Source organism: Oculina patagonica, chromosome 11 (assembly GCF_052425735.1).
Source record: "Oculina patagonica isolate OP01 chromosome 11, crgOcupat, whole genome shotgun sequence".
Taxonomy (NCBI): domain Eukaryota; kingdom Metazoa; phylum Cnidaria; class Anthozoa; order Scleractinia; family Oculinidae; genus Oculina; species Oculina patagonica.
In genome coordinates this window covers 16998702-17015090 of record NC_135768.1, presented here as the reverse complement: position 1 = coordinate 17015090, position 16389 = coordinate 16998702, and the positions used below count along the sequence as shown (strand labels likewise).

The 16389-nt window shown below is 37.3% G+C and overlaps 1 protein-coding gene and 1 pseudogene across 1 annotated transcript; both read right to left on the bottom strand.

Annotated features, from left to right (window-relative positions):
* On the bottom strand, nucleotides 1–2067 carry LOC144630487 (histamine H2 receptor-like; annotated as a pseudogene).
* Nucleotides 2068–3435: 1368 nt separating this feature from the next.
* LOC144630496 (histamine H2 receptor-like) lies at nucleotides 3436–5031 on the bottom strand. The gene has a single exon (XM_078488849.1). The coding sequence runs from the start codon at nucleotides 4936–4938 to the stop codon at nucleotides 4018–4020; it is 921 nt and encodes a 306-aa protein (XP_078344975.1). The 5' UTR covers nucleotides 4939–5031; the 3' UTR covers nucleotides 3436–4017.
* Nucleotides 5032–16389: the final 11358 nt, after the last annotated feature.

Here is a 16389-nt window from a genome sequence, read left to right as displayed (position 1 = left end):
TTAGTTCACCTCCGTTTGTTTACATAACATATGCCTAACTGTCTCTACAATTGCCGTTCGTAGCTCGCGAAGACGCCAAAAATACAAAAAAGGATTGATGGACGAGTTGATAAATACTGCAGTGGTAGTTCCATTAGTTCCATTCTGGGTGCCATTCCATGTTGAAAAGTCCATTGAGTGTCACTAAAATATACGATCGAAAATAATATATAATTAAAGCGATGAAAAACACGAAAGTGTTTATTGCACTCTTCTTTAATTCTAATACGTGAGTGCTTGTGAGCGCATAAAGCGATTCGGAGTCAACAAACGACACAGTACAAATTTTATGCTTTACTCACATGGACACAGTTCGAAGACGCGTACATAATTGACAATTCGATGACCATAACCAAAGCTTACGATGAGAACGATAATTAAGCGATGGCAAATAAGCTTGTGCTTGTACAACAGTTAATACTTGTATCTCGACGCTACTTGTACTCTACTTGACCTTTATACTTGTACGAAGAGATGTATAGTAAATAACAGCTTGTACGGTTTGAACGATACAACTTGTGCGATAGACTTGTACGATTTGACTTGTACGGTTTGTACGTTTTGTACGTTTGTACGGTTTCGAAAACTAAAACGAAAAATAAATTACAATAAATAAAAGAAATGTCTAGCGAAGATAAGGGTAGACTAGAACTTACGTTTGTGTCCTCTGTAAACGGCTGTAAAACACGATAAACCGTAGAAAACTATGCTCCAAAACAATTTCACCGTAAGATGTTCAACTTTTCCTCGAGCACATGGTTTACTCCTCGGTCGCAATGCACCGTGGGATAGTGCCATTGCGTGCGTGACATCACGCGTGTCTTTCTCGAGTCGCAATGTAACGTAACGGCAGTAACAGTGCTATTGTGCGCGTTGTTGCCTTGCAATGCCTGTTGTTGAGCCTGAATCTGTAACTGATGGTGGAGAACAATTCGGTAAATCCTGATGTAGCAACATGTGGAAATAAAAAGACAAATCACAATGATAAAGCCGACCAAAAGGTGGTATACACGCTTATTCCAAAAGTTAAAACCCGATACAACGAGGTTGACCGACCATATTATTACCAAGGTATATCGAACGCGTGATCCAGTCACTAAAGAAGCATATTTTAAGTGATAGTGAATAGCTAGAAATCTATCCACACTTATGGCTGTTATTGTCAATAGAGAAACTCCACATAAAGAGAACCCTGCGATTACGGATAGGTTACTTATAAAATGATTCTTCGTTAATAGATCCGCAATGTAAATCGGTTGACCAATGAGACCAACAAGAAGATCTGATACAGCAAGACTGCAGAGCATCATCATTGAAGTTGAGCGAATAGAAGGCGTTCTCTTTATGGCGGCCAATACCAAAGCGTTGCCCAGAATGGATATGAGCCTTAGAGGGCCATTGAGAACGCAGATTGTTATGAAAATAGCTTTTGAGGTTGCGTGGTCTTCGCTGTCTGAATGATGGTCTGCCGATCCATTGTTGTCGTTTCTGGTGTTATTCATCATCAATGTCCCCTTACCGTTATCAATCAGTTCTACCTTACACCAGACCTGAATATACCAAATTACTCTTCTTTTTGTTCGAGCAAAAACTAAGCAACAAGCCTAATCGAACCGTGGACATACTAAGAAGACAAAAATAAACAGTTGAGTGTTGCTAGTAAAACAGCCGTTCATTCTTAATGAGTTCCTCCTCCAGTATTTTAAGAACTTGTCAGTCATCACTTATCTATTTTTACTATAAAATGACAATTTTTCAAAAAGTCGACATATTTCTATAAGTTTATTTACATAAGACCTAGCGCGTTTTCATTAAATACCTGTTAATTTACTATATATGCCATTTTAGAAAGACATTGCCTTACAGTTTAATGACAATATAGCACTGAATTATTTGTTTTGTTTTATTTTCAAACACCCTGCATGGAGATGGATTGAAAAGCATATACGAGTCATAATTAGCTCAGGAAGTCCAAAAGCAACAGCTGTGAAGTTAATGAATTGAAGTTGTCTATTGCTGGCATAAAGCAAACTTAACCTCCAGAATCAACCAGAAGACGTTAAATAAAATTATTCACTTCACGTTATGTGTGGCTTGTGTGGCGTTAGTCGATTCAATGGCTCAAGCATGCTTTGTACCAGTGGTTATATCATCGTTAATATGTTAAATGGCGGTTTTTCGCGTTTTTACCTTCACCGATCTAATTTTGAATCGGATTTTTTTCAAACCTTCTCCACAGGGTTCTCGATGAAGTAAGCATAAAAATTCACCAAATGATTTTAAGGGTAAGGAGAAGTAAGTGTGTGTTATCTACGAAAACGAAATTTTTCCAACTGGTAATACAACCCACAACTTGTAGGGAAATTTGGGTATTGAAATGTCGGAGTTACGCAAATGAGTAGTTAACAAACAAACGAACTTTTGAACTCTTTTTAATTCCTTGAACTATCATTTAAGCTAAGTCAAGAAGGTAAAAATAAAAATGGATTTCCTTTTTCTTTCTTTATTCAAACGCATCGGATCGATAATATTAGAATAGCTAATTTTCGACAGTGTTTAGAGGTATACAGAGTTTGTTTTTTTATTGTCATAGTGTTCTCAAACAGTTTTGTTTAGCTAACAAGGCTTAAACAATATACTGCTCTTTAAACCAAAAATAAATAATAAGCTCTCATATAACAGAAGACCCGCTAACACAAAACAATTTATTTAAATGTGTAGTATTATTGATCAAACACCTCCTAAGGTTTGTCATGAAATTTTACCGTCATTTCTTTGCGTTTTCTGAAGAACACCAGACAAATTGTGGCAAGCCAGACATAATAAGATATGGTTATAAGTTCGGCGCGGTTGAACTTTTGAGAGGGAAATTCTGTAACATAATATTCGCTGATAATAGACCTTTTACTTTTCCCTAGTAATCAACAATTACACGCAGCCTTGTGATGAATAAAAACCAACAACGATTCAATTTGAGCTTAATGGAAGCTGAGTAAAACAGAAAACAACTGTCAACAGCATATTGCGGTTGAGGAAATGATAGACCGCGTAAATAAAAAGACAGCAGGTGTTTGATCTCCTATAAGTTCCTCCTAAAAGTTCTAAATCATTAGGCGGGCGTGTAAGTTAATCCCCGACGCCTCATTCTAAGATGTTTATCACCCATTTCTGAGGGCCTCACAGGGGGTCCATGCTCTCTTGTTCCCAAAACGTTTCCCATTTGTTCCCTTGTTCCCATAAAAGTATTTTTTCGACTTTTTATGATCAGAACGCAGCTTTTGAGCCCGTGTTCCCAGTTTTATTTTCTTTTTGTTCCCTTATTCCCAATAATTTTATAGCCATGTTTCCTTGTACCCTAAAAACCCTGGGGAGCTAAATTTTGCAAATATATACCATATTTGCACAACAACAGATTCGAACAAAGAGGCGAAGCAATTTTGAGCACATGGAGCAAAACTTTGTCATTGAACTATCTTTTTCTGCTAATAAGAGAAAGAACTCCAATGCTCTTTCTAACCAAAAGGAAATAACAATCGACCAGACAACGGATGATCCACCAACAAAAATACAGCAACAAACAGCATAAAATACTCGCTTCAGTATATTAAATAATCAAACACTTTTTCTAGATGTTTTTCATGAAAAATTTTTACGGTCTACTATCACAAAAAAAGACAATTTGCCTTTGCGGCAAGTTTAACTTTATTAGAATTCGTATGTAAATGAGAACCGTTGAATTATAAGTAAACTGAACGATCGTTTGAACAAACTTCTAACAATTCATGGAGGCTTAAATGATGAGAGTCATAAGCAACTAAGATCTTAATGGATGGAGTTGAAGAATATTATAATTCCAAATTTCCTGCACTAAAAAAACACCTTTTAACGCCTTTAACATATTGACATATGGTTACTATGCTTTTTTTTACAATGTTTTTAGATCTCTGTATTGACCTCATTAAGTGAAAAGTGGAATTTTTAGTCCACCTCCGTTTGTTTACATAACAAATGCCTAACTGTCTCTACAATTGCCGTTCGTAGCTCGCGAAGACGCCAAAAATACAAAAATGGATTGATGGACGAGTTGATAAATACTGCAGTGGTAGCAAAGTTCCATTCTGGTTGCCATTCCATGTTGAAGAGTCCATTGAGTGTCACTAAAATATACGATGGAAAATAACATATAATTAAAGCGATATAAAACACGAAAGTGTTTAGTGCACTTTTCCTTAATCCTGATACGTGAGTGCTATTTCTCGCGGTGTTGCCTTGTATTGCCTGTTGTTGAGCACGAATCTCTAACTGATGGTGGCGAACAATTCGATAAATTCTGATGTAACAACAGGTAGAGATTATAAGACAAAACACAATGAGAGGGCCTACCAAAAGGTGGTATACACGCTTATTCCAAAAGTTAATACCCGATATAATGAAGCTGATCGACCATATCACTACTAAGGTATATTTAACGCGGGATCCGGTCACTAAAGTAGCATATTTCATGTGATAGTGAACAGCCAGGAATCGATCCACACTAATGGCTGTTATTGTCAAGAGAGAAACTCCACATAAAGAAAACCCTGCGATTACGGATAGGTTACTTATAAAACTATTTTTCGTTAGTAGATCTGCAACATAAATCGGTTTACCAATGAGACCGACAAGAAGATCAGTTACAGCGAGATTGCAGAGCATTATCATTGAAGTTGAGCGAATGGACGGGGTTCTCTTTATGGCGGTCAATACTAAAGCGTTGCCAAGAATGGATGTGAGCATCAGAGGACCATTGAGAACGCAGATTGTCATGAAAATAGCTTTCGAGGTTGCGTGGTCTTCGCTGTCTGAATAATGGCCTTCCGAACTATTTTTGTCGTTTTCGGTGTTATTCATCGTCAACATTGAAGTAGGCGGACCCTTAGCGTTATCAATCGTTTCTTTCTCACACCAGCTGAAAAAAATACCAAATAACTCTTCTTTTTGTTCCAGTGAAAAGTAGAAACAAGGCTAATCGAACCGTAGACATACAAAGACTAAACAAAACAGTCGAGTGTCACGACTAAAACAGCCTGTCATTCTTAATGAATTTCTCCTTCAGTCGTTTTTCAAGGAACTTGTTCATCACTTTAGGCTGTTTTTACCACTAAATGACAATTTGTCAAAAAGTCGACATATTTGTATTAGTACATGTACATAAGACCTAGGGCGTTTGATTAAATACCAAATAATTGACTATATATGCCATTTCAGAGTGAAATTGCCAAACAGTTAAGTGACAATATAGCAATTATTTGCTTCGTTTTATTTTTAAACACCATGCATGGAGATGGATTGGAAAGCATCTACTAGTCATAATAAGCTCAGGGAGACCAAAAACAACAGTTGTTAAGTCAATGAAATGAAGTTGCCTATTGCTGGCACAAAGCAACTTAACCTGCAGAATCAACCGGAAGACGTAAAATAAAATATTCACTATACGTTATGTGTGGTTTGTGTGGCGTGAGTCGATTCAAAGGCTCAAGCGTGCTTTGTACCAGTGGTTTTATCATCGTTGTTTAATTAAATGGCGGTTTTTCTCGTTTTTACCTTAACTGAGCTATTCTTGAATCGCAGAGTGTTTTTCAAAACTTCTCCACAGGGTTCTCGATGAAGTAGGCAACAAAATTCACAAAATGATTTTAAGGCTATGGAGAAGTAGGTGCGTCTGATCTACGAAAACGAAACTTTCCCAGCTAGTAATACCACCCGCAACTTGTTGGGAAATTTGGATATTGACATGTCGGAGTTATGCAATTGAGTGGTTAACAGACAAACGTTCTCAAGCAACTTGTGGACTCTTTTTAATTCCCTGAACTATCATAAAAGCTAAGTCAAAGAAAAAATATGAAAATGGATAATATTGAAAAGGGCACAACTCGCCTTTTTCGTTGTCTAATTTAAACGCATCGGATCGAAATATTGAAATTGCTAATTCCCGATAGTGTTTTAGGGTATACAGAGGTTGATTTTAATTTCTTATTTTTTTAGTGTTGTCAAAAAGTTCTGTTTAGCTAACAAGAATTAAACAATCTACTGCTCTTAAAACCAAACATAAATAATAAGCTTTCATATAACAGAAGACCCGCTAACACAAAACAATTTATTTAAATGTGTAGTATAAACGATCAAACACCTCCTAAGGTTTGTCATGAAATTTTACCGTCACTTATTCGTGTTTTCTAAAAAACACCAGACAATTTGTGGCAAGCCAGACATAATAAGATATGGTTAAAAGTTCGGCGCGTTTGACCCTTTGAGAGGGAAATGCTGTAACATAATATTCGATGATAATAGACCATTTACCTTTCCCTCATAATCAACAATTACACACAGCCTTGTGATGAATAAAAACCAACAACGATTCAATTTGAGCTTAATGGAAGCTGAGTAAAACAGAAAACAACTGTCAACAGCATATTGCGGTTGAGGAAATGATAGACCGCGTAAATAAAAAGACAGCAGGTGTTTGATCTCCTGTAAGTTCTAATTACAAGTTCAAACTCATTGAGGCGGGCGTGTAAGTTAATCCTCGACACCTTATTCTAAAATGCATGTCACCCATTTTGGAGGGCCTCACAGAGGGGGTCCATGTTCTCTTGTTCCTAAAAAAAAAATTCCCCTTGTGTTCACTGGTTCCCGTAAAGTTTTTTTTTCGACTTTTGTGATCCCTGTTCCCTAAAATATGGGAAACGCAGCTTTTGAGCCCGTGTTCCCAGTTTTACTTTCCATTTGTTCCCTTGTTCCCAATTATTTTATGACCATGTCTGCTTGTTTCCCTAAACCCCTGGGGGAGCCTTATTTTGCAAATATATATCATATTTGCACAACAACAGATCCGAACACAGAGGCGAAGCAATTTTGAGCACATGGAGCAAAACTTTGTCATTGAACAATCTTTTTCTGCTAATAAGAGAGAGAACTCCCTTGATCTTCCTAACCAAAAGGTAAGTATAAACGCGGCCATACATCGGTTGATCCACCGACAAAAAACAGCATTAAATACTCGCTTGAGTATATTTAATGATCAAACACTTTTTCTAGATAGGCATTTATTTAAATTTGTGGTGGTGTTTATATGTTTAACAAATTAATGGAGCAGATGCGTTTTATTAGGTTTGAAACCTGAAATCAGTTTTGTTAGGTTTAGAAGTGATAAAACACGTGTTGCGAGTAAAATGAAAAACTTTAGAAACGCGAACCGCCGGGGACGTTAAGTTGTAAACAAAGTAAATTTGGCAACGTTGTAAGGTCTTGCGCATTTCTCATGTTGTTTTGTTTTGTTTTTTCCTCAAAGTACAATTCTCAAGATTAAAATCTCAAGAATTATAGATACACCAACATGACTCTCACAGGTTACCCTGAAGACAATTTTTTTTAACAAAAAAGTAAAAACTACTATTCTTTTTTTACAATGTTTGTCGATCTCTGTATTGACCTTATTCAGTGAAAAGTGACATTTTTAGTCCACCTCCGTTTGTTTACATAACATATGCCTAACTGTCTCTACAATTGCCGTTCATAGCTCGCGAAGACGCCAAAAATACAAATATGGGTTGATCGACGAGTTGATAAATACAGCAGTGGTAGCAAAGTTCCATTCTGGTTGCCATCCCATCCCATCCCGGCCACTAAAGTAGCATATCTCATGTGATAGTGAACAGCCAGGAATCGATCCACACTAATGGCTGTTATTGTCAAGAGAGAAACTCCACATAAAGAGAACCCTGCGATTACCGATAGGTTACTTATAAAACGATTCTTCGTTAGTTAATCCGCAACATAAATCGGTTGACCAATGAGACCGACAAGAAGATCTGATACAGCAAGACTGCAGAGCATCATCATTGAAGTTGAGCGAATAGAAGGCGTTCTCTTTATGGGGGCCAATACCAAAGCGTTGCCCACAATCGAAATGAGCATCAGAGGGCCATTGAGAACGCAGATTGTCACGAAAATAGCATTTGATTTTTCGTGGTCTTCGCTGTCTGAGTGATGGCCTTCCGAACTAGTTTTGTTGTTTCCGGTGTTATTCATCTTCAACGTTGAATAGACGGACCCTTGGCGTTATCAATCGTTGTATCCTTACACTAGAAAAATACCACATATCTCCTTTTTTGGTCCAGCAAAAAGTAGGTAACAAGGCTAATCGAAACGCAGACATACAAAGACAAAACAAAACAGATGAGTGTCGCGACTAAAACAGCCGTTCATTCGTACTTCTCCAGTTGTTTCTCAAAGGCTGACTTGTTCATCACCTATCTTTACTATATAACTACAATTTGAAAAGTCGGCATATTTGTATTGATATATTTACATAAGACCTAGAGCTTTTGATTAAATGTCAGATAATTGACTATATATGCCATTTCGGAAAGACATTGCCCGACAGTTTAGTGACAATATAGCAATTATTTGCTTTGTTTCATTTTCAAACACCCTGCATGGAGATGGATTGGAAAGCATCTACGAGTCATAATTAGCTCAGGGAGTCCAAAAACAACAGCTGTAAAGTTAGTGATTTGAAGTTGTCTATTGCTGGCATAAAGCAAACTTTACCTCCTGAATCAACCGGAAGACGTTTAATAAAATTATTCACTACACGTTATGTGTGGCTTGTGTGGCGTTAGTCGATTCAATGTCTCAAGCATGCTTTGTACCAGTGGTTTTATCATCGTTAATATGTTAAATGGCGGTTTTTCTCGTTTTTACTTTCACTGAGCTAATTTTGAATCGCAGTGTTTTTTTCCCAAACTTTCTCTGCAGGGTTATCGATGAAGTAGGCATAAAAATTCACAAAATTATTTTAAAGGAGAAGTTAGTGTGTCTGATATATAAAACCGAAATTTTCCCAACTAGTACTATAAGAAATGTATAAGTAGACAACTTGTAAGGAAATTTGGATATTGACATGACAGAGTTATGCAAATGAGTAGTTAACAGACAAATGAACTTTTGAACTCTTTTTAATTCCTTGAACTATCATTTAAGTTAAGTCAAAGAGAAAATATGTAAATGGATAATATTGAAAAGGGCACAAAAAGCCCTCTTCTTCTTTTTTCTTTGTTTTGTAAACGCGTCGGATCGATAATATTGGAACGGCTAATTCCCGTCAGTGTTTTAGGGTATACAGAGGTTAATTATAATTTCTTATTGTCAAACAGTTCTGTTTAGCCAACAAGACTTAAACAATCTACTGCTCTTTAAACCAAAAATAAATGATAAACTTTCAGATAACAGAAGACCCGCTAACACAAAACAATTGATTAAAATGACTATTATAAACGATCAAACACCTCCTAAGGTTTTGCATGAAATGTCACTGTCACTTATTTGCGTTTTCTAAAACACCAGACACTTACTTACTTACTTACTTACTTACTTACTTTTGCTTGCTTGCTTGCTTGCTTGCTTGCTTGCTTGCTTGCTTGCTTGCTTGCTTGCTTGCTTGCTTGCTTGCTTGCTTGCTTGCTTGCTTGCTTGCTTGCTTGCTTGCTTGCTTGCTTGCTTGCTTGCTTGCTTGCTTGCTTGCTTGCTTACTTAGGAAGACTCTAGATCGCTTAAATAAAAAGACAGCAGGTGTCTCATCTCCTGGAAGGTCCATTTACAAGTTCTAACTCATTAAGGCAGGCGTGTAAGTAAATCCTTGACACCCAATTCTAAGATGTTTATCACCCATTTCGGAGGGCCTCACAGGGGGGTCCATGTTTTCTTGTTTCCAAAAAAAAAAAAAAAAAAAAATCCCTGGTGTTCCTTTGTTCCCTAAAAGTATTTTTTTGACTTTTATGACCCCTGTTCCCTAAAACACCAGAAACGCAGCTTTTGATCTCAGCATTATTTTTCTTTAATTCCCTTTTATGGCCATGATTCCTTGTACCCTAAAAACGCTGGGGAGCCTAATTTTGCAAATATATATCATATTTTCACAACAACAGATTCGAACACAGAGGCGAAGCAATTTTGTGCACATTGTGCAAAACTTTGCCATTGAACAGTCTTTATCTGCTAATAAGAGAAAAAACTCCCATGCTCTCCCTAACCAAAAGGGAAGTAAAAATGCGGCCATACAATGGATGATCCACCAACAAAAAAACAGCCTAAAACACTCGCTTGAGTAAACTTAATTGTTAAACACCTTTTTTAGATGTTTTCCATAAAAATTGTTTACGATTTACTATCACAAAAAAGACAATTTGCGGCAAGTTTTACTCATTTAGAATTGGTATGTAAATGAGTGCCGTTTAATTATAAGTAAACTGAACGATGGTTCGATTAAACTTCTAGCAATTTGCGGAGCCTTACATGACGACATCCATTTACGCCCCCGCTTAAGCAACTGGAATCCTAATGGATGGAGTTGAAGAATATTATAATTCCAAATTTCCTGCACTAAAAACACCTTTAACATATTGACATATGGTCCTTATTTTTTGTATTTAGTGAAATGCTAGACCAGATAAATACAAACGAGGTAAATTTTTATTTATCCATTTAGGCTTAGCAGTAGCCGGCATATTATTTCACCACAAGAAGTCTGCGGGATATTTAAGAAAGGAACAAGTTATGGCAAAGAAATATACATGTATGTTTTGAATATACAATGAAGTCCTCCCATTTCGGACCACATTAAATCTATGAAGACAAGTTAAAATAATCTGTATATTGAAAATAAATTATGCTATTCAGTAGCTGAAAACAATTTAAAGCTTAACTACAGTGCAATCATTCAAGACACCGATAATAAAAAGGCAAAAATTAAAGACGCTAAAAAGTGCCACATAAATTATTCTTGGACGCATTTTTTTTTTTTTTGTACGGGCCATTTGGCTACACCGTGTGCACCAGAGGGAAGGATAACTTTGTCCTCACGGGGCGGTTGGTGCAATTAAATAACCTAGACAAAATACATGCCCCTCCCTGTTGGGTGGTGTTTTTACCCTCGTGCCCAGTGCTCGTCTCGCTCATGTGGTCAAAGAGTTTTTTCACGGAATATTCGCGGCAATTTCAAAAGGGTATGTGTTTTTGTCAAGCTGGTAATTCCGTAAAGAAATTTTTTTATATAAGCATAGTTATGCTTTCCTCATGTGAGCACGACAAGGTAGAGTGGAAGTCGGAGCTGTTTTTGTGCGGAAGTTTGAAAAATGTTCGAAGCGAGTGGAACGCTGGATCGGAACTCGGTTTGCCGTCTTCATTGCTTGATGTAACACATGGCAATTCAATTGAACAGAAATCGCTCAAATTGCTTAAAAACACAACATAATGATATAAAACGACACCAGATATTCTTCTGTCCATTTATTTTGTACTAGGAAGCTTCAGTTTCATATAAAGTTGCACTGACATTTTTGATTTGCATTAATATGCACATTTAATGCTTGGGTTTCTTATGCTGGTGGCGTTACCTATTTCTTCGGATTTGAAGTTGTGTGACTTGTGTAAAAATCATATGATTAAAGCTAGTCTCTCATGAAATTGCTCTCGCACTCTGTAAATCGCTAAATAAAACACAGAAAGCAAACTTAAGCAAGCGAAACTATTTTATTTCATTTTATTACATAATTTTATATACAGCCATAAATTTTAATTTAATATTTACAATACCTTAAATATTCACAATAGCAATTACTGGAGAATTTAAGTGATTATCTTGGCGAACTGTGACTCTACAAACAAAGGGTGTTAAACCTGTGGTTTTGATAAAAATATATGATAGCTTTATTAAAATGTCAATGTGTTAGGCTTTACATATCTTATTATGGACACCTATCTCTGTCCTGATTTAAGAAAACAAGGCCCCAGGAACTGCCAGGGGCCAGCAACTCTCTAAGCCCTCCCCTCCCTTCCCCCTGTGGATTTCAGAGAGCCCAGGGGCACTGCTAGGAAGCCTTCCCATGCCCGGTCACAGCTGGGCTCTCAGAGGTCTCAAGCCTTCTGAGCCAGCCCCCCAAAAACCAAAAGCCAGGAGCAGTCCTGACCACATTTCAAAGCCAAGTCTTTTCAGAAAACAAGCCAAAAACCTGACTTTAGCCACCCCCCCCCCCCCCCAGCCGGATTGCAATTCAACAGCTGACCCAGGGCTCCCTAGGGTTGTTAGGTCAGGGCCCCAGCTAGCTGCCCACGGGGTCGGTGACGTTGCCCCCACTCAAATTTCTCGGGCCGCAATGGCTTGAAGGCCGATTGCGTCGGCCACGTTTTGTCAAATCCAGATAGATCTACTTTATGACTAATCTGAAATATTAAAACTATTAACAATGTGTAAATAAAAAGTTGAACTAATTTAAAATGAAACGTATCTACTCTATAATTTATTTAAAATATTTAGAACTATTTACCATGTGTGAATATAAAAAATAATTTAGTTTAAAATACACCCGTCTACTCTTAATTTGTCTAAAACCAAAACGGAGATTTATAGTTTACGAAGTCACAGATTCCCAAATGACTCTAAGGGCGCTTTCCATTAGTCAGAACTAGCCGGCCGGTCCAGTGGTTTTGAATGTGAAATGGGCCTTTTCCACAAGATTTTCCCACAAATCCACCACAACAGTGTATAATATTTATGTATTGATTGATTTGCCAGGACAAATTTGACTAACAACGGTATTCTGTTCAAGAGATATACCGGCTTGGCCTGCCAGATCTGACTAATTGAAAGTGCCTTTACTCAGCTTTTTTGGCCTTTTCGTGAGTTAAAGGAGAAGTTCACTCCAGAATGGCCATTTATTTTCTTTACGCCAATAACAAGTTTATACAAGAATTTGTTATTCATCAAAATTTCAGCTTCCAACGAGCGCTAAAGCGCTAGCCTGCGAACAGGCTCCCGAGTGAGCCCCCGTACTCCCCCTCAGACCCCGCTCTTCCCCCACTCGGGAGCCTGTTCGCAGGCTAGCTAAAGCCCTACGAAATCTTTCTCTAAAATTCGACAACTGGACGCCGCCATCTTGGAGCTAGTAATGTTGCGCGACGTCAAAGAGCTCATCCTGAAGTTTAGCGGGAAAATTTAAGAAGGACTTTAAATAAAAACCGCGCTTGCACTGGCAGAAAATTGAAAAATCAAATTCCTTCATTTTTTTGCTCATTAATAGCTTTTAGGTAGATAAGAAACCTGATGTATTTTGTTCCCCCCAGAAGTCTTCTAATTTCGAGAAAAAAACCGTAGTCAGTTTTCGTGATCGGAGCCTCAAAGTGACACAATTTTCAACCCGAAATTCGCTATCGTTAACTCTCGTCGCGTTCACAAACAAAGCCACATTGAGAACTTTGGATGCTTTCTATCAACAGAGACACTCTTTTCCATTCGCTAAAATATAATTTCAGGGCTTAAGCAAAACTCTTCGAACTGAAATAATTAAAAAGGTGGGGAATACTTTTCACGATACTAGAAAATCGAATTAAACGGCAGTTTTCAACGGAATTATTTAATATGTGGTATAACTCCAAATTTTCTCAATTGTCGTTTAAACACACATGTAAATGTTTATCTAAGACATACCTGAGAATTGGCTCGGGTTGTTGAAGGCAGCATATTTACCAATGCATCGTAGTCCCACAAAATGTTGTGATATCGATCAAAATAGCCTAACTGACTGCTAAACATTTCTTGGCTCCAAAATACAACAAAGCAACTGTTAAGCGCGAAATTCCTTTTGCATCTTCATCCTTAGCAATTTTCCTTTATCGTGGTTCTTTTCTCTTGACGAAAGTGTGTACAGAACTTCAGAACGATCAATTTGCTTCCTCGAACTGCGTTGGCGGTGCTGGAGAATTGTTTTGCGTTATTTTAACTCCGTGACATTCTCGACCCCAGAGCTCTTACTGCGCAGACTCACTTACGTCACAATATCGTGTTTCATTTCACGTGTATTATGTCACGTAAGTCACAAATCTAATCTTGTAGCAAAATGGCGAAGAGGTTTTGCGATCAAAATGGACCTTAATTGACCCAGGTTGGCTTTTTTATCTCACTCTTTCGTTGAAAAGGGAATTTTGCAATGGAACATTCGGCAAGAAGAAGGAAAGACGGGCATTTGGGGTTAAAACATTCATTATCGTGGTGTTTGGCAATTAGAAGTATTTACACAGTTTACGGTCATGCTGTGAAAATTTGCCGAAGTTTGATGCCCTCTAAGTGAGAATCTTTCCAATAACCCGAGCCAATTCTCAGGTATGTTTAATAAGAATATCTGTATGCACGTTTGAGCAAGAATTGAAAAAAATTAATGTTATACCACATGCTAAATACTGCCGTTGAAAATTACTATTTCATTCAAATTTTTGTTATCGTAAAAAGCATTCCTCGTCAGTTCATTTTTTTCAGTTGGAAGAGTTGCGCTAAAGCCCTGAAATTATATTCTAGCGAAAGAAAAAGAGTTTTTATGTAGATAGGAAGTGACCAAATTTCTCTGCGCGGTTTTGTAAGCGAACACGAGTAGTGTTCATAATAGCTAATTTCGGGTTTAAAAGTTAGGAAATTTGTGACTTCGACCACCGAAATCGATTTTCTTTGTTTTCTTAAAATTAGAAGACCTCTAGGGGAAACAAACTACATCAGGTTTCTTATCTACCTTACAGCTAATAATGAGCAAAAAACGAAGAGAAATCGATTTTCCAATTTCTGCCAGGAAATCAAATTCTTGCTCGGCCGTTCGTAAAAGTCATTCTTAAATACTCAAAACTCCTTGCTTCTTTGAAGTGGCTTTTGTTTGTCAAAATGCCTGTTTGTGCAGCTTCATGTTTCTGAAACATGAAGCTGCTGGTGAGCAAAAGATGAATGAACAGCTACTTAAAGTTTCAGCATTGTATAGTAAATCATCTTTTCAAAATTTCGAAAACACCTTATGGGGGGTGACATCCAACCCCCCCACCCCAACCCTCCCCCCTCCCCCCCCCCCCCCCTTGTACGTCCGAGGGTTAAGAAAAAATATTGCTTCAAATTTTGAAAAAATCCTAAGGGTAAGAGTTGAGTTTCTAGACAATTCAGGAAACCGAAGAAGGTCGACAGTGATAGATTGTGGAGGCGAAATGACAAAAATTGCCGATTGTGAGCTTTGCAATTAAAGCAAATATTAGGTAGTCTAGAACTTTGTTTAATTTATAACCGTGATGACCACCGCCGGGTTTAAAATGAACACAGTGCTCTTCAATAAACGAGTTCATCTGCAGCTGAGTGCTATCAATGGAAAAGCCATCTTCGTACTCAATCCCTCGATGCGCATGCTTGCCTCCCACTCAGGAGTATCTTTTCTTGTTCTTTTTCTTGCTCTTCTGGGCTTAAAAGAAATACCACCATTTTACGGCGTCTTTCTTTTTTCGCTTGCGTTTTTTTTTTTTCGTTTCAATGTTTTGTGAATAACCTGCACTTCTAAGCCTTTCTTTATGAACTATCCACCCTATATGACGATAAGTGAATACTCAGTTTGATTCTTGAAAAAAAAAATGTCAACAATATTATCTTTGTGAAAGACAGCAGGTTAAGGTCGCTATTTCAAGGTTAAGATCACTATTTTACTGTTATGTGCACGCATTAGCGATGTGGCTCTTTATTGACATGCCACTTTCCCTGATTCTAACTTCCGAAGCATTTACGGAGTTCTTAAAAAACACCTTTTATTTACATTAAGATTTTTCCAGTTAAAAACCTCCAACAATCCGGATGATGGAATAGAACAGTGGAATTAAGGGGTAACAAGGGATTTTGGACTGTGAAAGCCATTCTGAAAGGATATTGCCACACGTAGGCAAATAAAAACACATTTTCAACAGAACCACCAGAGTTTTATATTTCAAAATATATATTACGCGGTAAATATACCTCAACTTCGCTCTCTTGCTACACAGCTGCTTTTGCTTTAAAGAAAAAAAAAATATCTCGATGCTAAGTGCATGACCACTAATAAACATTAATTTGCATTTTTATAATTTTGCTCATTTTTTAACTTATTCAGGCACTAAATTCTTCATTATTCCGTTTCACTTTTAAGAAAAAATGTAATTAAATTAAATGAGGATACACTCACAAGGTAACATCAGTTCTACTGGATAAGATTCATTTGGAAATTCAAAAGCATTTAGCATATTTGCATGATAGTTGTTTGCGAATAGAAGATCCTCAACATGGCATGTTTTTAACAAACCCTTACCACTAGAATGACAGGCAGCGAATTATTAGATTAAATATTGACCAAAGAGTGTATACACAGAAGAGTGACATAGCGGGAGTTCAATGCATATTTAGTATTTTGTATTTCTGTTTTACTGTGCGGAAGTCTAACAGCTGATGTCTTATGAATCTCAGGATCGACTCTTGGCAGAGCTGAA

What these genes read in the sequence shown, in the direction of transcription:
- LOC144630496 (XM_078488849.1), bottom strand. Translation starts at nt 4,938, where the DNA reads ATGTTGACGATGAATAACACCGAAAACGACAAAAATAGTTCGGAAGGC.